Raw genomic sequence first — 22,668 nt, 5'->3', positions numbered from 1 at the left:
AAACCCACTGTCACTGACTAGGTCTGATCTGACTGCCTCATACATAGCTTTCCAAGACTAAATCTCTATAAAGTAGATTGTCACATCATTCTCTCACAGAGCAGCTCGTTGGCTCAAATCACCAAACTTTTTGGCTGCCAGGCAAGTATTTTAACCCTTGTCCAACTAGGACTCCTGCTGTGCGTGAGAGAGGGAGGGAGGGAAGTGTGTGTGTGTGTGTGTGTCTGCCCTCCATGGGGGGTTTTCATGCTGTGACTTTTCAGAAGCAGATCTCTCCACATTTCTTCTGAAACACTTCTAGGTATGTTCTGAGTACTGCCCTTCTTGTTAGTAGTCCAGCATTTAACAATACCGCCCAGGGATCCCATACATCAAACTATACCAGGGAAAGATGGGCAGGCTCCTTCCATGTGCTTTATGACCTTGAAACCTGCTGGGGCAGGGGGGTGGGGGTCAGCATTGCATTGGTTCTGACTTGATCACAATGAGTGCTATTGAAAAAATAAACTGAGATAAACATGGAATGTCTTATAACTGAACTGTTTGGACTCGTTAAAATACTGTAGGTATTATCTGAAGTGGTAAGCTTTTGAGTGAGCCTTGTAGGAGTAGAGATTTGTTAGATTCTTGGTTTGGTGTATATCAAACCAGAATATCATCTTAGTGAAGAACAGAGACTTCAGAGTCAACATAATGCCTTTTATCTGCTATCCACTATGCTGAACATTCAGATTAAAGAGAACTAAGACAGTCTCAGAAGCAGAAAGTAGCTGTATACAAGACCGATGGAAATATAAGAGTAAAGTGGTTTGCATAGGTGCTGTGTACACCCCAAAGCAGTCAGCACTACCTGGAATAGGTGACCAGGGAACTGGAAAAGAAAGGATGGAAAATGTTACCGATATTTCTGTGTCAGATTGTGTTTGCTCCAAATGGAAAAGATTACCTCCTTGCCATCTATTTTGGAAATTTTGCAAACCATGGAGAAATTTTTTTTTTAAGAAAAAAAATACCATTCAGAAGTATCATTTTAGAAAATGTGGATGACTTTTTTTATGAGTTTATTATCACAGTTTAATCGATTATAGTTTAGTTTAAAGACCCATACTCCAAGATTTCCTACCACTTAAACATTGCTGGGAAAATAGGGATGGGTTGATCACCCTACTTGATGTTGAATATTGAGATTGGTTTTACTCTCTGTTTTTTACTTATAAAAAGCACTGGTAAATATTTTGATGCCTCAGAAATTTTGCTATATTTTGCATTATTTCCTTAGATTCTTAAAACTCACTGCTATGGCATTGGAACCGACTCATAGCTGGCCCTCCAGTGGGAGGCTGTACATTGCACAAGAGGAGACTGCTAATTTTTCTCCCTTGGCACACCTGATGGATTAAAACCATCAGAGGTGCTGTCCATGGATTAGCCACACAATGCCCTGGATTTCGATTTACTATGGGCATATTTGAAACTAATGCTAATATCCAGGGCTCTTTAATTGCCCTTATGCTACATTTAGCTAGATTGACAAGAATTTACCTGAACACTTGCACCAAATCTTGCCTCCACAGGTTCTTGGGGAGACACACTGAAGGCTGAGCTAGGTATATACTTGCTCAGTTACGAGTTGTAGCTCTCATCGCAAAGCTCTTAATAGATCAGGTTTCTTTATGAACCTAGCTACCTTTTGTTTTGGCACGAGACCAGCTGAAGCTTATACCCGGCGATAGCATGGACTCCCTTGTTTTCCTATAACCGTTCTCTCTTATTCATTTCCGTAGCTTGTTTTTCTCTGGCCTTTGTTTTAACTTAATTCTTACTACACATGGTGGCTAAGATAAGTTGAACCCCAAGTAAGTGTCCTATCTTTCTTTCCGATATGTGTCTGACTTTGTGGTCCTTCCAGACATCCATCCCTAATCATAGAAAAGATTACTTGCTTATTTTGCATCTGTTCCTATGTCTCAATCTTCATGTGATTAGATTAAGGAAACCTTAGAAACTCCAGAGTTAAGAGTCTATTTCCACAGCCCTGACCTTTGGAAATATGATGGGAGGAACTAACTAGTAATTGTTGTTATGTTATATGCTGTTGAGTTGAAACTGACTCATTGCTGCCACTCCAGCTGGTTTTCAGAGGCTGTAAATGACTTGGGAGATTACTCACCTTTCTCCCTTGGAACAGCTGGTAGACTTGAACCCTGTGCCTTCAGGTTAGTTGTACAATCTTACTCACTAGGCCACCAGAGCTCCCAACTAGTATTTGCAAATGAAAATGCTGACCTGCCCCGGAATTTTGTACGTACAGTTAATGTGTGATGTGGCCTTATTTCCTGCAGGGTTTCCTAAATTTCTCTGTTTAGGATTTAAGACCAAACTAATATGAATTGTTAATTGGTTTTGAGAAGTATTGGGACAAAGTCCTACATCAAGGGTCTTTCCCATGTGCCACCAAGGTCCTGACAACCCTTGAATCATTTATTTAAGTGCTTTCACTGGGAAAAAGTTCTGTTGCTTTTATCAGATTCTCAAAGCATTGATGACTGACCTAGAAAATGTTTAAGAACCACTTTGTGTAATTAAACATTATTTTGTACTGGTATGTGTGTGTGACATAGAACTTCTGCCCAGCAGTGATTTCAGCAAGTAAATAATAAGCACTATTTATTGATCATTTAAAATTCTCTAAATCCGCCCCCTGCTCCCCTTCCCCCCCCCCCAAGGTACTGTAGTTAGGTTTTATATTTTTGTTTGTTTGTTTTACTGTTATGGAATTGTTTGACTTCCAGCTAATTTCTTTTCAGCCAGACAATGTATGTAAACTCTTAACATTTAAAAGGTTTATGGAGCAGTTAAAGTCTACATCTAGTCATTGTTCTGCATTATTTTCAGTGTACTCTTGTTTATATTACTAAGCTATAGTTAGCACAGATAGCACAAGACTAGAAAATGGTGACAATAGTTGGAAAACAGGAAATTTTAGGCGTGTGTGTGTGTGTGTGCGCGTGTGTTTGGAACAGATGATCATAATGATAGAGCCAGTGGAGTGGAAACTTCCACCGAGCCTGTTTTTTCCTTATTTTGCTCTATGAGAAGAGATGGTGCTTCCTGGAAAACAACTCAAGTATTTTAAAGCAAATAGTTTTCTTTGGTCCCTGTTTCACGGTTAATTTGTTTTTCTTTATTTTATTTCTCTTGGTACCATTACTATGGAAACTTGATACTTTAATAGGTAAAGAAAAAAGAACTCAGTGCACCTATTTGAGATATTTAAGTATCTGAGTTTATTACCTTTTACTGACATTGCTAAAAAAAAAGCAGTATGAATATTATAACGACTAGACTTTAAAGGAAGGAAAAAACTTTTTTAACACCTTAAGTTCCAGTCCTTAAAACAAAAGAGCTATATTTTATTTGCTTAAGCTTTTTCCATAAGGAAGCAATAAGCTTCCTTCCAGATGTACCAGAACTTTTGTGTGTGTGTGTGTGTGTATATAGAGAGAGAACAAGAAAATTCCTTCATAAATTGCAAAAATAATTAGAAAAATAACTTTTTAATATATACCTAAAAGTTTAATAATGTTTTATTCTTTTTAATGATAAAAGTAATAAGTAGAAGCTCTTTGAAAACAATCATATTTACCGAATTATAGTAAGTAAAAAGATTAAAAAAATTTGTGAACCTTTCATTTGCATTCTTAGTATTAACAATTTGGTATGTATCCTTCCACAGCTGTCCTCTAAGCATACAAAAATAGTTTATTAAGGTGTGTGTACAAATATACAAGTTCTTAAAAAAATAATTCAAATCATAGAATGTGCACAACTCTATAGCTTAATGACTTCTTTCATTTAGCAATATCTCATTTATGTTGTTGTTATGGGCTGTTGAATTGAAGCTGACTCTTAGCTGGCCCTCCAGTGGGTTTTCAGAAGCAGTAAAGTGCATGGGAGGATGTTATTGTCCCATCTTTGTCCAGCAGAACAACAAGTAGAGTCAATAAATGTTGATCTCTTTTTTTCTCTCATAGAATTACTACTAATTAATAGCTCATAATTTAACATTTTTTTATTTCCTGCAAGTGAAATTTCAGTTAAAATGTATTTTATTACAAAGAGCAAAACACATGTCTTTAATGTTAACATTTTACAGATCAAATTATATATTCATTTTCAATTCTACCACAGAATTCCCTTTAATGAACTTTCTTTACACGCAAGTATGAGATTCTTTTTTTTTTCAGAGATTGCAAAACAAAAAAGATTCTTGCACTCCCTTCCCCCACATCATCAACAACAACTCATTGTGGTCAAGTCAGAATCTACTCTTAGATGAACATCCAACGCAAAGACAGTAAATCCCACGAGAGGAGATTATCCATATTTCTCCTGTGGTGCAGCTAGTAGGTTTTGAACTGCATACCTTTGAGTTGACACTAAGCTTCCAGAGCTCCTTTAGAATACTAATATTGTTATATACCATCAGAACCAATCCATAGCTGACCCTTCAGAGGGTTTCCTGGGGGCTGAAAATTAATTGCTCAAGAGATTGCCCACCTTTCTCTGTTGTGTATTTTTGGATTGGCAGTGCAACTCCTTACCACTAAACCACCAGAACTCCCTTGGACTAATTAATAAGGTTAGTAAAATTACAGTGTCTGTGTTTCATGATGGAAGGATAGAGGGCTCCAAAATGCAGAAAGTGCTGTTCTTCTTCAACTTACTGGATCAAGTGAAACTTCGTTAAGAGTTCAACAGCTAAGGAGAGAGCTCTGTGCAGCCATCAGAGGTCCTTCGAGTGTTTTTAGTTAATGCACTACTTTAGCTATGTGTGCTCAGAGCTCCAAAAAGCCAGTGCCTTAAGTCAAGGCAAGTTGAGGAAAGGTTCAAAGAGATCTTGAGCTAGTTCTTAAAGCGAGTAGCTAGCTGATCTGTGAGGAAGATTGTTTTTAGGCCACATGAAAACAAAATGTAAAGTATAGCAAAATTAAAGAACCTTGTGGGTGCTCCCTACGTCTGTCTGTGGGGGTCATACATAGGAGGGGTGGGTAAGTACCATAAGAACTTGTCATCATGCTGTGGGAGTTTGGGCATTACTTTAGTAGCAACTTTGGACTTTTCTTTCTCTCTGTGTGATCTTTTCGATTTAATGGTTCTCTGTGGTAATTCCGGTGTTCTGTATGAGTGAGGGAAAAATTAAGAAATGGGCTTGATTTCAAGAAACTTGATGTCTAATTGGATTGTAAACTGTACTATGACACTCTATTCGAGAGTTCCTCAGCCACCCTAGAGCCTTTTCAGGGCAGTGCACGCTTGATTGTCACGAGTCTGAGGGAAGGTGCCTCAAGCAAGGCAAACCTTCACATAGATTTTTGTGAAAATAGATTTGACTACTAATAGTATGAAGCATTTCAAGGATTTATTCATCCATGGGATAAATATTGTGAAGGAGAAGAAGGAGGGAGATACAGGCAGGATTGGCAAGAGCAGAAAGTTTAAGTTTGAAATAAAAAAAGGAATAAACTGATTCAGTCTATTGATTGAACCCGTGGTTTCTGTCCTGTTGACACATTGCAGTCATCTCTAATGTTTAAAAAAAAATAGCCATGAGACCCTGGGTATGCAGACAGTGCAGCATTTCTCCAATAGCTAGAAGGTTGGCAGTTCCAGCTCAGCCAGAGATGCCTTGGAAAAAGGGCTTGATGAGCTATTTACAAAAGGTAGCAGGAGTGGCATCCACTTCTTTAATTGCATGCCCCTGGAAACCCTTTGAACCTGGAGAAAAGATGACAGTTGTACAGGTGTCCAGGACTTTAGTTCATGGGGTCTCTACGAGTTGCCAGCAACTCGAAGGCACTTAACAACAGCAACAACAACAGCCACTAAAAGACAAATACTGTGTAACACTGTAAGACTGACATGGGAGGTTGGAGGGAGAATGGGACAAGAGTGGATAGATAATGAACACTGCATTGGAACAGATGAGGGCAAGAACTGTTGAAGGAATATATGATTAGATATTGTATGTATGATGACAATCTAGAATAAGAGGTGTGTTGCAAAGTGGACCATAGGAAGCGTTAAGGAGGGGGAGGAAGAAAATGTGCAACAAGCATTGTTTTTAGGGTTTTTTATGATTTTTTTTTATATTGATTTATTTGCAGAGTTCGAATACATTGTTTTTCACACTGGCTCTTTCCCATTTCCTTCAACCCCCCCCCCATCAGATTGTGCCATAGCCTGCTCTCCCACCCCACCCATCCTCATCCCTCTGCTCTCCACTCTCCCCCCCTCCCGCCCCCAGTTCTCATCCTTATATTCTACAGTAGTGGTTTTATACAATATTTATCCTTGTGGGACTGAGTTACTTCACTCAGCATAATGCTCTTGAGTCCCTCCCAAGTTAGGTAATAAGTTACAAAATCATTGCTCCTGCGGCTGCATAGTATTCCATTGTATGGATGGTTGGACATCTGGGCTGTTCCCAACAGAGACTTGTACACCAGTGTTCATAGCAGTGCAATGTTATTCACCATCACAAGAACAATCTGTAATTTAAAAAAAAAAAAAGAACAACAAAAAGGATCACAACCATGAAAGCCCTTTGGAGGGTGCTTATTCTGTGAAGCACATAGCATTGCCAAGAACTGGAACCACCGGACAGCACCTGCGATTTTTGTTTATTCTTGCCAGTGCCAGGACTGCCCACCCTCCTGCCACTGTGAGAGAATCAGATTGTTTACATGAGATCCAGGAATGATTTCTCTTTTTTTAAGTTCCACCAAGTATCTCTGCTGTGCAGGCAGGATTGAGAACTATCAGGGTCTGTGATTCTTTTCTCCTCTTCTCTATTTCCAGTCCATATATTGGTTATTTCCTCAATAATATGCTCTTGCAATAAAAGGGAGAAATTGAGGAGTCTTGGTAATCCCTGCACTGAGCATATATTCCATCAGTTAAACCATCGAGAACTCAAGAAAGAAAGTATGCAACAACTATTTTCGTTTTCCTGTATAACTGAAACCATTTGGTATTTGAGCATCTTAGGCAACTTTCATGGTTGTGTTAATCATTATTATAGGTAATGGTTTGGACCTATCCCAGATTGAAATTTTTTGTCATTGTACAAAAGATAGGAATCCATCCATCTGTGCTTTCTTACAAGTTCATCAGTTAATCTATGCCAGTTAGCGTATACCCCAGCTTTGTAGTGTGACGAAAATGTTCTCTGCCATTTAGCATGTACATTTTGCTTAAATATTATCAGTATTTAGAAGAATGGTTGTTTTTTAAAAATACTTCTCATCTCTAGAATTTTTAAATAAAGAATGTATTGCTTGTAAGTGCACAACAACAACCCATGTTTTAACAGTTCTTATCAGTCAAGTTGTAAAATGGCTATCTATATTTGCAGACAATGACTATATCCCAATAACACATAATTAATGAGAAAATGTTATTTTTGTTCTGACAGCATTTTTATTCTGCAATCTTTGAGCAGCAGACTCCTTGATGTGAGGCAGTGGGAAAGAAGGATTAAAGGTGAATAAAAACTAGCTCCAGATCTCAAGAGAATTGCATATAGGGATGCTAGACACATAATAGGAACAACAAGATGGATACAGAATTTAGAATTACCTGGCTGGTGACACAAAGAGGTCTGAGCTTAATGCAAAGGTGACAGCAAGTGTCAGGGCCAGTGATAGACTGGAGCACAGATTTAGGGTAACTTTAGACATTTCTGATGTGTTTGGAGGGCAGAGAAATGAAGCTTGAGGTGGGGAGGAAGGACTTTAAAGCTTAACTGCTGTTGAACTGGAACAGACACCTTCCTATCTGACCTCCATCAAACTTCCAAAGCCATTTTTTACATGGGACAATATTGCCTGTCTTTCTCCCTCAGAGGTGCTTGAAGATTTGAATTGCTAGAGAAGCATGTTGCTTAAGAGGGCTAAGCATGACTCCCTATGGACTCCCTATGGACTATAGCTCAGTATGTATGCCCAGCCAAAGAGCTTGGGTTTTATCCTGTAAGCAGTAGGCAGTTGGGTTCATGGGTAGAAGCTGGTGCACATACTACAAGGATTAAGGACATGTAATTTGGCAATCTGATCTGAAGAAATTATTGTCTGGATATATTCCTATTAGTATTTATACTGTATGTGCTGTCCTCTTTCGGTGTTTATGTAGTAGCCAAAGTTAATCTTGAAACACTGGGACACTGGCATCATAGCCTGGTAATTTTAAGCTCTAAAATACAAGGTTTTGTCTAGGTCAAGCACCTTGTTGATCATCGAAGCCTAGTAATTGGAATGAATTTTCACATGAATTTTAGATAAACTTGCTTTAGGGATTTGATTTTGTAGTTTCTAGAAAACTTGTCCTTTTTGCCTGCTACTGTTCTGCAGAATTGGTGGGGCCATATACAAGCTTTGCTCTGGGGTTACCAGTGCAGCAGGGATAAAAATAGGACAAACTTTAAGAATCCCAGATATTTTCAGATAACAAAGACTGATTTATGTGGGCTCATTTTGTGCTTTGACAAAACATAGAGAAGCTTTTGTGCTGTGATTAGCAAGGGTGCTGATGTCAGTTCTCTTGTCCAGCATCAAGCTTTATTCTGTAGCTAAATTGTGCTTTGTGCTATAATCCAGAGAACCTTTGTATCTGCCTTATTAAAGTGTGTAGTTTATGTAATTGCTTTTGTTTTCCAGTTCAGTCTGTGCCAGATCCAGTGAGAGTGACTCATTTTGTGACTGAAACAAACATGCACATTTGGAGCCATGTTAAAAATAAATAAATAAGTGGCAGGTGCTGGTGGCTAAATTCTGTGTTTTAATGCTGTCATTTCCTGCTTTCAGGGTTTCTTTCTTGTCTAATGTCTACTCAGCCTCCATAATCTCTAGCCCTCTACTCTATTCTAGGAGTATCTTGCACTCTTGCGTTTGTTGCCACTCATTTCTTGATTTATTTTCATGTACCCTTTGAATGTAAACTATCATTTCATCCGAGAAGCAAGGGAATGGTTGAGGGGCCACAGTGAAACAAGAGTTTTCCAAGATGCATAAAATACATCAAAACGATGTGTTCCTTTTTTCCCCTTCTTTTATCATTTTACCAAATTCTTTTGATGTTTTCTCAGTTATATTTATTATTTATGTGTTCAGCATTGTTGCCTTTCCTGAAACAGAAGATGTCTTAATAGCATTCCTTTCTAGTCATCATCTGATCAAATATTCTCAAAAATTTTATTTCATACTCTTAGGGGAATTCTATTTACTGTTCAAACATTTCTATGTACAAGGCTTAGACTGTGTTGTGTATGTCGTGGGAAATAAAACATAAAAGGCCACTAGCTTCTTGGACTTTATAGTCTATTTAAGGAGTTAGATGCTAAACAAATACCTACAAAGAAAAATTAAACTTCATTTTTAAATTATAAAAATCACTATGAAGGTAAAAAAATCACTAAAGCAATATGCCCTACTTTATGCTGGGGTTGGTTGGGTTGAGGGTAATCACAAAAAGATGGACCTAAAGTTGGCATTAGCCAAACAAAGACTAGGAGGAAAAAAATATACAGTGTGTGCAAAGTTCCTATGGCAGGAAAAAGTTGTTGACCACAGCATAGTGGCCCTATAAACAACAGATCAAAACCTGCCCTATCCTGTGCCATCCTCACAATACCCACAATGCCCAACCCATAATTGCACTCGCTATGTCATTCTATCTCCCTGAGGGTCTTTCTTTTACTGACGTTCTTTCCCGCACACTTCCTGACAGCTTGTCCAAAGCATTGCTTGCACCTCATCCAAGACAGATTTGTTTGTTCTGTTGTCAGTTCATGGAATATTCAGTATCCTTCACAACAAGTTGGACACCTTAAATTACCAGAAGGGAAAATGGTAATTTTCTGTTTTAAGGATAGAAAATACATATTAAAAAGTGAGTGAATTAACTGTAGAAACATAGGGGAACTCTGGTAGCCTAGTGGTAAAGAGCTGCCAACCCAAAGGCACCTGGTTCTAATCCACCAGCTTTTCAGCAGGAGAAAAATGGATATTCTCCACTTGTACAATTTACTGCCCCTGAAAACCTGCTAGAGGGTCAGCTATGAGTTTGTTCAAACTGGATGGCACATAACAACCACAACTAACATATAAATACAAGGAGAAATACAAGACGGTCTGCTATGTAAAGATGTACTGTCTTACAAACAGTAGAACAGTTCTGTCCTATTCTCTAGGGTTACTATGAGTTGGAATTGACTCGGTGGCATTGGATTTTGGAGGTTATATCAGCACAGTGCTGTGGCACTATTTACCACGGGGCAAATGAGGCCCCAAAAAACCCCAGTAGCTTTTGTAACCTCACCAAAATGCAGTAAAGAAAGTGATGCTTGTCATGTCTAGCTTGACTCATTGGAGAATGGATGAATGATGCTCAATGAATATGTTGTTGTTGTTGTTATGTGCCATCGAGTCATTTCCGACTCAAAGCGACCCTATGCACAACAGCTCTAAACCCTGCTCTATCCTGCGCCAACCGCACCGCCTCTGACACACCCATCCCGATTACCCCAGTCACCGAATCAATCCATCTCATAGAGGGTCTTCCCCTCCTGCGCTGTCCCTCCACCCTCCCAAGCATGATGTCCCTCTCCAAGGACCCATCCCTCCTGGCAACATGTCCAAAGTATGTCAGACGAAGTCCCAGAATCTTTGCCTCCAAGGAGTAGCTTGGTTTAATCCTCTCCAAGATGGATCTGTTTGTTTTCCTGGCAGTCCATGGTACATTCAGTACTCTTCTCCAGCACCACAGCTCAAAAGCATCCACTCTCCTTCTGTCCTCCCTAGTCATTGTCCAACTCTCTGATGCATAACAAGCAATTGCAAATACCATGACCTGTATCAGGCGCACCTTAGTCTCCAGAGAGACACTGTTGCTCCTGAGTATGTTTGAGAGGTCCCTAACGGCAGACTTTCCGATCGCGATACGCTTTTTGATTTCCTGACTGCTAGTACCAAGAGTGTTAACTGTGGAGCCGAGCAAAGTGAAGCTGTGAACACTCTCAATCTCTTCATCATCCATCCTGACGCTGCCAATTGGTCCAGTGGCGAGAATCTTTGTCTTCTTGACGTTGAGCCTTAGTCCATACTGAAGGCTGCAGTCCTTGACCCTTCGCAGCAAGTGCATGAGGTCCTCCTCAGTTTCAGCAAGCAAGGTTGTGTCATCTGCATAACGGAGATTGTTGATAGATCTTCCACCAATCCTGATGCCACAATTCTCCTCATAGAGCCCAGCCTCTCGGATAATCTGCTCTGCATACATGTTGAAAAGGTATGGAGACAGGATGCATCCCTGGCGTACACCCTTCCCTATTTTGAACCATGCAGTGTTACCCTGCTCTGTTCTGACTACTGCCTCTTGGTCCAAGTATAGGTTTCGCATTAGCACAATTAAATGTTCTGGGATTCCCATTCTTCTCAGAGTCAGCCACAGTTTGTTATGAACCACACAGTCAAATGCCTTTGCATAATCAATGAAACACAGATAGACATTCTTCTGGTATTCCCTGCTTTCAGCCAAGATCCATCTAACATCAGCAACGATATCCTTAGTACCACGACCCCTTCTAAACCCAGCCTGGACTTCCGGCAGTTCTCTGCTGATGTGCTGTTCTAATCGTTTTTGGATGATCTTCAGCAGAATCTTGCTTGCATGTGAAATCAATGACACTGTTCTGTAGTTTCCACACTCAGTTGGGTCACCTTTCTTTGGAATGGGAACAAATATAGATCTCTTCCAGTCAGTTGGCCAAGTGGTTGTTGGAGAACAATGAATATAGTAAATCATTTTTGAAAGATCTCCATGTAAAACATTAAAGTTTTAGAATGTCATTTCTGTGTGTAAAGTTGGAATCCTCAGTGTCTGGGAAATTCATGTGTTAATGTAATTCCTTGATAATTTCAGTAAGTGACAATACAGTATTTTCATTTCTCAGTCACTCTTTGACATTTATCTCTTGATGGGTAAATATGTGTATCTTCAGTGGAATGATTTTATTAATAAACTGGTATTTAATTTTAATAAATAGGTCTGTAGTAAACAAATATATTTTTATAATACAGGAACAAGTGTTAAATTCATGTGTGTCTAACACTCACATACTTTGGACATATTGAAAAAAGTAAAGGACCCAGTCCCTGGAGAAAGAAATCTTGCTTAGTAAGTAGAGGACCAGTAAGAAAGATGGAGACCCTCAGCAAGATGATTGACACAGTTCTGCAGCAGTGGACATAACTGAACAGAACAGAGATTGTGAAGGATTTTAATGATTAATCTTTTCTCTCTGCTAACTTATTTTTTTTTAAGGTAAACGGAAACAAATATTCACACCACAGTTAATTTGTGTTGTGTATGCCAAATACTATAACATGAAAAATAGTGACTCCATCATGCCTTGAAAATATTGCTTTGAGTGATTTTAAACTTGAATGTACCTTGGACTGCCAAGAAAACAAACAGATTCATCCTGGAAAGGGTCAAACCAGGCTTCTCCTTGGAGGCAAGGATTCTGAGGCTTTGTCTGACATACTTTGGACATGTTGTAAGGAGGAAGAGGTCCTTGGAGAGGGACATCATGCTTGGGAGGGTAGAGGGACGGCGCAGAAGGGGAAGACCCTCTGTGAGGTGGATTGATTCAGTGACTGGGATAATCGGGATGGGTGTGTCAGAGGCAGTGAGATTGGCACAGGACAGAGCAGAGTTTAAGGCTGTTGTACATAGGGTTGCTGTGAGTTGCAAGCAACTCGACGGCACATAACAAGTCGACTAATAGATACTTATGATGTAAAAAATGATTTCAGTATATTGGCATTTATAGAATTAAAGTTATAGAATTAACATTGTGAGCATCCTTAGGCTACCAAACCCAGAAGGGGTTACTGTTATGTGCCTCCTGAGTCTACGACTCATAGAGACCCTATGAACAATGACTCTGAACCTTGCCCTGTCCTGAGCCAACCTCACCATCTCTGACACATTTGACTTCATTGCTACAGGCACTGTGCCAATTCATCTCTTAGTCTGACCCTCCACCCATCAAAAAATGATGTCCTTCTCCAAGGACTGGTTTTTCCTGACAACTTGCCCAAAGTATGTGTGAGATGGAGTTTCACCATCCTTGCCTCCAAGAAGCACCTTGGTTTTACTTTCTCCACAAATAAGACAGACCTATTTTTTTTTCTCTTGGCAATTCATTTAATATTCAGTGCTCTCCTACAACGCTACAACTCAGAAGCATTGACTCTTCTTCTGTAATCCTTAATGAAATTTCTGAAAATGCTATAGTTAAAAGATTATCATCTGTCTGAAGAGGAAAAAACGGTATATGGGGACACAGGAGCATGAGTGTCTCTCTCAGAGGGCCAAAGGGAGTAAGAATAGCATAGCACAGCCCCTCATTGCCCCAACTAGATAAAGAGCCGTAGCCAATCCCCATGGTGCCTCTAGAGCCACACCAACAGCAGGAGGTTTGTTTATTCGTTGCTGACTCACAGACTCACAGTTATGGTACCAATAATGGGGTTTATTAAGAAAGAAAGTTGGAAAGAATATCTTACAATGTAAGTTCAGTCTTTAGACCAACAGTCCAAACCCACAATTCTTCAATTAGTCCAGGCTCTGCTTTTAATTCAGCAGTTAAATCCTAATCATCAACAAGGTTTGCCCTAGAGTAGTTATAAGTCAGCTTCTACTTCAGACATCAACAAGAATAATAAACCTTTAACTGTGGCCAGCACAAACACAAGAAGCCTCAGGTCACATCTTGCCACCATTTCTCCGCAGTAATGCCAAAGCAATGCTTGGTGGCCTCTCAACCACCAGGGTCTTGCCCCCACAAGCCTTGCTCACCTCAAGTCTTGCTGCCCAGTGTGGGAAGCACTCTTTCTCTTATCATAGTCCCACAGCTGATGCTGATTTACAGATCATGTTGATTACAAGAACGTGTAACTGCAGTTAAGATAACATGATGGATGGAGAAGAGATTGAGGTTACAGTTAGAACTTGCTCAGCTCCACAGTCCACACTCTTGGCACCAATATTCAGGAAATTAAAAACAAACAAAAAAAACCCCAAATTGCATTAGGAAAATCTGCTGGTTAGGGACCCCTTCAAGAGTACTGAGGAACAACAATGTCAGTCTAGAAACTAAGGTGCACCTGATCCAGGCCATGGTCTTCACAATTATTTGCTGTGCATTAGATGCTGAACAATGACTAAGGATGACAGAAGAATTGATGCTTTTGAGTTGTGGTGCTGGAAAAGATTCTTGAACATTCTGTCGACTGCCAAGAAAACAAATAGTTCTGTCTTGGAGAAGGTGATATCAAGTTTCTCCTTGGAGGCTAGGCTTTTTAAGCTCCATTTAACATACTTTGGGGACGTGGCCAGGAACTACTGGTCGTTGGAGAAGGACATCATGCTCTGAATTGTGGAGTGACAGTGCAGAAGAGGAAGACCCCGGATGAGATGGATTTATACAGTAACTCAGGCCATGGCGGTAGGCGTGTGGGAATCAGATAGACTGGCTTAGGACAGGGCAGGCTTCAGAGCTGTTGTGCATAGGGTCACTGTGAGTCTTAGGCAACTCGACAGCACATAACAACAACAAAAGTCAGCTTTTAGGCCAACACCACATCGACCTATATTGTCATTGAAAAAGTGGTTTGCTTTGTCTGCTTATAGCTTTCCAGAACTAAAGGCATGATATGTGACCATTATTAAGTTATGATCTCCCAGTGAACAGAAATGTACAGTAGTCATTAGATTGTTTAATGCCATCGTAGTTCATAAAATTTCATATTTTTCCAGTCATCTCACTTCCTAGAGTACCCTTTAGGATGATCTTTCCTCTTTTGTTCAGCTTTGTCTTGAAAATATCACTTGCAATTGAGATGTGCCTAGAAGGCCTCTTTCAGTTTCCCTAATGACAAGCAGAGAAAAACTTGAAAGAGAAGTAAGCTTTGTTTCCATAGAGAGATGTTGCATTTAAAACTGCTTTAAAAGATTATTTCAGCTGTTTGGTTCAGCTTTTAATACTTGATTAATAGAAATTTGAGAGAGAGTGGTTGTAAATATAAGTTTAAACTACTTTGTGTGGAGTGTTAAAATTTACCAAAACTTGTAGACAGCATGTATGGTAAATATAGGTCAAGGTTGCCAATTGTTTGTTGGGAAGAAAAGGAGAAACAAAGTTGTCTATCAAAATCAAGACTATTCTTCTTATTTCATGTACCCTTTCTGGCAAAAGAAAATGCATCATTCATTTTTCTGTTTACTTTCTTTGTGAAAAATGAGGAAAGCAGATCAACCCATTTTCCCTCTCTCAATACTTCTGCTAAAAATCTATATATTAAAATCAGAAGGAGTCTTAAAATATCTTTATGATATGATATTAATAAAGCATGAAAAAACATTGCTTTTCTTACACCTGAGTGGAATCAAGTTCACCTTAGTTTGTTGACCTTCCATTGTTGTTACTCACTGCTGTAGAGTCAAGCCCGACTGATATCTAACCTCCAGCAGGTTTTCAAAGCTCTAAATCTTAATAACAGGACACTGCCTGTCTTTCTGCCTTATAGTGCCTAGTTGATTTGGACTGCCAGAGACATGTGGCCTGTTAGTTTTAGCAGCAAAACATGCTTTACACTATCCACAGAGTTATACTGTCTGATTGATTCCAGCTTATTTCAACCCCACATGTGCAGAGCAGAACTGCGTCGTAAGCAAGCAGATCACAAGGCTTGGGGCTTCTGAGTAGCTCAAATTACCAGCTTCTTGGTGGGTAGTCAAGTGGTTAACCATTTATTCCAAGATTCACTGATCTCATATGACCCATGATACTGTATAATAAGATATTATATAGAAATACTGGTTTTCTGGTATGTATACACACATAGAGTTGTCACCTGTAGTTACCAGTAATTTTATTATATGTTTATTTTTTTTTATCCATTTTTATTAGACGCAATCAGTTACACTGTGTGCAAGAGAAGAAAACCGTTCTTGGTCTTGCTTCATATTCATGATTGTTGGAACACGCAAGCCTATTGTTGTATCTCAGTGTGTTTTCAGTGCCTTTTGATATAGGGACTTACCTTCTTGAACTGTATAGAAAAATATTCTGTGATTCATAAGATTTTCACTGGCACATTTTCATAAATGACTCTGTGGTACACAACAACAATTTTCATAGATAGATGACCAAGTCTTTCTTCCTCATCTATCTATGGCTCTGTTGAGACCTCTCTACCATGATAACTCCTGGTATTTGAAATACCAGTATTACAGCTTCCAGGATCATAGCAACCTGTAAGCCACCACAGTGCAACAAACTAACAGATAGGCCGTGGGTGCACACACAGGCTGCACAGAGTAGTTCGTTAATTTGTACATCAGTAAATTGCTTTTTTAGAGTGTTAGATTACTTAGAAACAAAACATTTTATAATATGAATTAAAATTTTGTTTTATTAAGGTGCATCTTCTTAAAAAGAAAATCTTTTCAATTAATGCTAAATCCTAAATGGATATTTTTGTTTTGTCCCTAGGCATGGAAGAGGAGATGGTTTGTGTTACGTAGTGGCCGCTTAACTGGAGATCCAGACGTATTGGAATATTACAAAAATGATCATGCCAAGAAGCCTATCCGTATAATTGATTTAAATTTATGTCAGCAAGTTGATGCTGGATTGACATTCAACAAAAAAGAGTTTGAAAACAGCTACATTTTTGATATCAACACTATTGACCGGATTTTCTACTTGGTAGCAGACAGCGAGGAGGAGATGAATAAGTGGGTTCGTTGTATTTGTGACATCTGTGGGTTCAATCCTACAGAAGAAGGTAAATTTGTTTTTATTATTCAACCAGAATACTCCTTTATTACTAACTTTTTTTGTAAGATTGTCATAAAATTCTTTGTTATTTCAGGCACGTGATATAATGTTTTGGTTTTTCTTCACAGGAGTAACTTAACATTTGGGGGCGGGCAACATGGAGTGCTTTTTAAATCCGTTTAAAAACAAACTTTTTAAATGGTTTTGGGGAAAAGAGACTTAACCATTGTGGGGCAATGCCTAAGGAACTAAAAAAAAAAAAGACAAAAAGTTACACTTAAAATCCTTTGTTGAATTTCTAGATAAGGATTGAGTTATAATACACTGAATGCCTCTAACAGGCCTTCCTTGATGGGCCATTCCTTATGTTTCTGGGTCGTACAAGTTTTCCAGCTTTGAGAGAATGAAGTCTCACCACTTTTTCATTTTAGTAGGAAATATTTGCATTTTAAGACTTTGATAGATTTGGCCTTACACATGTTCTGACTTCTGCAAGTTTTACTGTAAGACAAGACTGGTATTGATAATGTGCCATAAAGTTGATTCCAGTTCATCACATGTGTGCAGAGTGAAACTATTCCATACGAGTTTAAAGCTTAGGAAACAGATTGCCAGGCTTGTCTCTAATTTGCTTTTGGATGGATTTGAAACACCTTTCAGTTCTGTGACACTAATGTGTCACGTGTGATAATGGTTACCCATGGTGGACAGTATTTGGTGGAGCTTCCCTATTAAAACAAGCTTGGAAGCAGGAGTGGCATCCACTTCTGAAATAGCTTGCCTCCAGAAACTATGAACTTGGAGAAATGATCAAAGTTATACAGGTGTTCCAGTCTTCCATTCATAGGGTCGCTATGAGTTATTTATGACTCTACAGCTCTTAACAACAACAACATTTTAGTTAGTAGTTGAACCCTTAACCCTTTATGCCACTCAGGTCACATACATTTACTAAAGCAAACCAAAACTCATTGTTACTGAGTTAGAATCTGCTCATAACTGAACTACCAGCAAGCTTTTGGAGGCTCTGAACTGCATAGGATGTGCTTCCCTGTCTTTCTTCCATGGAGCCACTGGTGGATTCAAACCACTAGAATGCCATTACCTTTGGGGCTAGCATTACTCTGTCCCAGCTATGCCAGGAAAGCATTTGGAAATGTGCATATCTGAGTATCTTCCTTTTGGAGTGCTATAGATTCTGTGAGGGGTAGGAAAATAAATTCGCAATCAGGGTCAGTATTTGCCTTGAAATGAAAAACTGTAATCATTTCTCTGTAGCTCCAGTCAGCGTAAAGCTTCCTGTAGTCAGTTAACAGCCTAGATTGCATAGCTGTCCAGTGCTGGGGGAAGCCCATCACAGATGGAGTCTAGGATACCCAAGGGAGCAGCCATGGAAGCGAGAAGGAAGGGAACGGTTCCAGTATAGCCAGGAGGCAGCTAACAATCTAGGGATCTTCAAAAGAACTCTGCCGATTAAAAAGTCTGAGAAATTATTTCACAAGTGGAATCAAGGCTTCAGTTGTTTTTGTGAAGTTACTGAATGTGGGCACATTGTAAGTGGGCGTGACAATATTATTTCAAACTCTAGTTAAACTCCCTTTCTTGTCTTAAGTTACAAATTTCAAACTCCAGTTAAACTCCCTTCCTTTCTTGTCTTTGGTAGTTTATAGTTGAACTCATTAGAGCATTTTAAAGTCACAGAGGAGATAGCTCTCTTTTTAATGGTTAATCCCTAATCACAAATCATGATTACAGAATATAGATAATCATATTAATTCTGTCATATGGTGGGTTTTTAGTTGAAGTCATTTTAAGTCTTCTTTGTAGACTTTCATGGGGATTTTTTTGAGAGGTGTTACGGGGTCTTTTGTTAGAGTTTTGATTTTTGTTTGGTTTTTTGTTTGGGGGTACATGAAGGCAGACATTTGCTCTATCAGTTGCCTGTATAAATTCAGTTGATCCAAAAGCCTATAGAGATGCTTCTCTGCCTCTCTTTGTTCTTTGTCAAAATAATTGTCTTAACAAAGGAAATAAGATTCCCCCTCAGAATACACAGGAATATGAATGTCTTAATTTTTGGTCACCGATTAAGGATTTGTGGTTTTGTTTCACTTAAATGTCAGCAGTTCCAATCCACCAGGGCTCCAGGGGACAAATACAGTCTCCCCCTGTTAAAATTTACAACTTCAGAAACCCACTGGGGGGCTGAAATGAATCGGAATCAACTCAGTGGAAACAAGTCTTTGTTTTCATCTAAGTTTGGATAGAGTTGAGAACTTCCAAAGTTTGAAGTGTCTGTGTGCTAATTTTCTTTCTTAACTCTAGTGTCTTAATGGTAAGGAACTCACTGCCAATGCAAAGGTACACTGTTCAAATCCACCAGGTGCTCCATGGGAGAAGGATGGACAGTCTCGTCCCCTGCGATTTACTGTCTTTGAAAACCTGCTGGAGGGTCAGCTATGGGTCAGTTCTGACTCAACAGCACACAACAACAAAATCCCTTATATAAGAAAATAATGTCTCTTAAAAAAAAAAAACACAAAAAAAAAACAACAAAAAAAAAAAAAAAAACACAAGACATTCTTTGCCATGGTATCAAAACTGACTCATAGCTGACCTTCCAGCAGGTTTTCAGAGGATGTGAATACCATGGAAGGAGATTGCCAACTTTCTGCCTCAAACCAGTTAAAACTCCTTACACATAATTAAACCAATGCAAAAAAAGGAAGAATAATGTAATATTGCCAGCCAGAGCAAACTTCTATGTTAATGTGTATTACATTTTAATGTAGTAAATATGTTATATATATTTTGAGATGTCTTTATCCCAATAAACCATTGTTGTTGTTGTTGTTATGTGCCGTCAAGTCGTTTGCGACTCATAGCGACCCTATGTACAACAGCCCTAAACCGTGCTCTATCCTGTGCCAATCTCATTGCCTCTGACACACCCACCCCGATTACCCCAGTCACTGAATCAATCCACCTCATAGAGGGTCTTCCCCTCCTGCGCTGTCCCTCTTCTCTACCCAGCATGATGTCCCTCTTCCCTCACTAAAGACCTGTCTCTCCTTACAATATTTCCAGAGTATGTCAGACGAAGCCCCAGAATCCTTGCCTCCAAGGAGCAGCCTGGTTTAACCCTCTCCAGGATGAATCTGTTTGTTTTCTTGGCAGTCCATGGTACATTCATTACTCTTCTCCAGCACCACAGCTCAAAGGCGTCAATTCTCCTTCTATCCTCCCTAGCCATTGTCCAACTCTCTGATGCATAACAAGTGATTGCAAAGACCATCGCCTGTATCAGACGCACCTTAGTCTCCAGAGAGACACCGCTGCTCTTGAGTACTTTAGAGAGGTTCCTAACCGCAGACTTTCCCATCGCAATACATTTTTTGATTTCCTGGCTACTGGTGCCAAGAGTGTTGACCGTGGAGCCGTACAGTATAAAAATGTCAGTGCTATTTATTATTCTTCAATGTTTAATTATTCTTCTGCATTGGTACTTTCAATGGCTGTAACTCCCCATATAGTTGTATCATAACTTATTTAACCAGTGTGTTATTACTGAACATTAGATTGCGTAAGTAGCCTAGTTATTTTTAAAGGCTAGAATAAAAGTTTTAAAGCTGTTCATTTCCTCATTTGGTTTACAAAGTTTTAAAATACTTGTGTTTTTTAAACACAATGAAATTCCATTTGTCTTACTTAAACCTTCTTTATATTTTTATGTTTTGCAGCCTGTATAAGGGGGAATAACTGCTAAAATAGTACCTGATATTAAGTAAAAAGATAGTTATACAAAGAGAGCTTGTCACGGAAATGTCACTGCTTCTCCCAGTCCCAGTCCCAGCTGCCCCATAGCTTGGCTTGATCTTTCTTCTGTGCCTTAGCCGCCGCCCCCGACCCCAGAAATGGAGCTCTCTACTTAGGAAATGGATTTGTGCGACCTTAGGAGAGTAAGAGTTTTTAGTTATCACAACTTGATAAGTAAAAAAAAAAAAGTACAGACATGCTTCAGCTTAACAAAAAAAGTAGTAGACAGATCTTTTTACAAACCTTTGAAAATTCTAAAGTTGCCAAATTAATGTTGCAGATTTTAGGGTATCAAATCTAGGCTATTTGACTACTTTGAAATTATTCTTAATCATCTGAGAGTTTGATAAAACCTGAGTGAGCTCTGGAAAAATTAGCTCAAAGAAAGCTTAGTCAGCTTTAGAAAATTGCATCATTAGTTCACCAAATTGAGTTTACAAACTACTCTCCCTCCCTAGGCTTTGGACATTCATTATGCACATGTTTTATGGCTAGAAGAAAAGGCAAATGGAAAGCATGGGCTTGAACATCTAGCAAGAGAGCTTTTCATTAAAAATCAGTACTCAAAAAAAACCCACAAAACCTAAAAAAAAGAAAGAAAAATCAGTACTCCAAATAATTAATTAGTTATTTTTGTGTGCAAGTAATATACATTCTTTTAAAAAAACAATATATTTTGGGAATTCTTACCCTCATTGTGTTCACAGTCAGTATAGTAGGAGACAAAGGCAAATAATTGAGGAATTGTAGTACTATTTGGCAAGTGATTTGCTAGAGAAAGCACAGATAGACATTAATAACATCATTTATTAGCCTTAAGAGAGTCAGGAGAAGCAAAGAGCTGTAAGTGGCTTTGTAACTGTAATTGATAATGTAGAAAGAGCTTTGTTTTTGTACTCAGAGAAACATTTTAAATCATTTTAGTAGTTAGAATCACTCATTCTTCAGTTGCTCTTTATAAACCTACCAGAATGGAGTGGAGGAGAATCCACACCCACTGCTTACTATCAAATCCATTCTGATTCGTAACTCTGTAGGACAGACTCATAGCAACTCCACATGATGTAATACAACTGCCCCATGTTTCCAAGACTGTAATCTTTATGGGAACAGACTTCCATAAAGTTCTCCTGCAGAAAAGCCTCAGTGAGTTGAAACTACCAACCTCTACCAAGTACTTCAGTTACAGTGTCACTAGGGTTCCTGTCTACCATAATCAGGAAAATGAAAGCTATAAAACTTGAAGGCAAAAGTGACGTTTTCTGTGGTAGAAGGCACAGGTATTTATAAAATATATTCAAAATATATTTGGGTTGAATGAAAGTCAAGTGTGTGAACTCTTTACCATCATGATATCTGTCAAAGATGGTTGTACGAAAGAAACAAAATTTAGTAAACATGATCTTAGAGTTGATTACCTTGAACAACTATACTAAACACAAATCACTTTTATCTGTTTATTAAAATAAGCCTCTAAGAACTTTAAAATACCAATGCTTTCTAAATTTATAACTCTTTTTTTCCCCTAAGAGTTCTAAATTTAGCTTATGAGCTAAATTTAAATGCACTCACGTCTATTTTTTTAAGCTCTGGATATAAATTTTTCCCAAATTCATCCTGACCATCTCTCACCCTCAAGTGTCCACAATTTAAACATTCTTTACTGTATTTGGTTAAATATGTAGGTTTCTTGGAATAATTCTATGAAAGATGACAGTCTTTCATTATTTATTACCAAGGAACCAAAGATACTGTATTCTCTAACTTTGGTTTATGATGTGTATATTATAAGTACAAAAAGACGTATAAAGCCACACACTGTATTTTGTGATGCATATGTAACAACTGACTTTGCTAGTTGTTTTTTTAAAGTTCACATGTCTAAAGACTTTTTTGTTGAATTCTGAACAGCATAGAACTGTTATTATCCTTTATAATCATACTCA

The 22,668-nt window shown here is 38.7% G+C and overlaps 1 protein-coding gene across 2 annotated transcripts in view; it reads left to right on the top strand.

Annotated features, from left to right (window-relative positions):
* The window catches only part of GAB1 (GRB2-associated binding protein 1), a 174,706-nt gene that overhangs the window by 104,826 nt on the left and 47,212 nt on the right, over positions 1 to 22,668 (top strand). For both annotated transcript variants that reach the window (XM_006887012.1, XM_006887011.1), the window contains exon 2: positions 16,619 to 16,913. In XM_006887012.1, the coding sequence (XP_006887074.1) occupies positions 16,619 to 16,913 (295 nt within the window). The remainder of the gene's footprint in view (positions 1 to 16,618; positions 16,914 to 22,668) is intronic.

This window comes from Elephantulus edwardii, unplaced genomic scaffold, assembly GCF_000299155.1.
Source record: "Elephantulus edwardii isolate Elephantulus edwardi_28Jun2011 unplaced genomic scaffold, EleEdw1.0 scaffold00053, whole genome shotgun sequence".
Lineage (NCBI taxonomy): Eukaryota > Metazoa > Chordata > Mammalia > Macroscelidea > Macroscelididae > Elephantulus > Elephantulus edwardii.
This window is presented reverse-complemented; position numbering and strand designations above follow the sequence as displayed.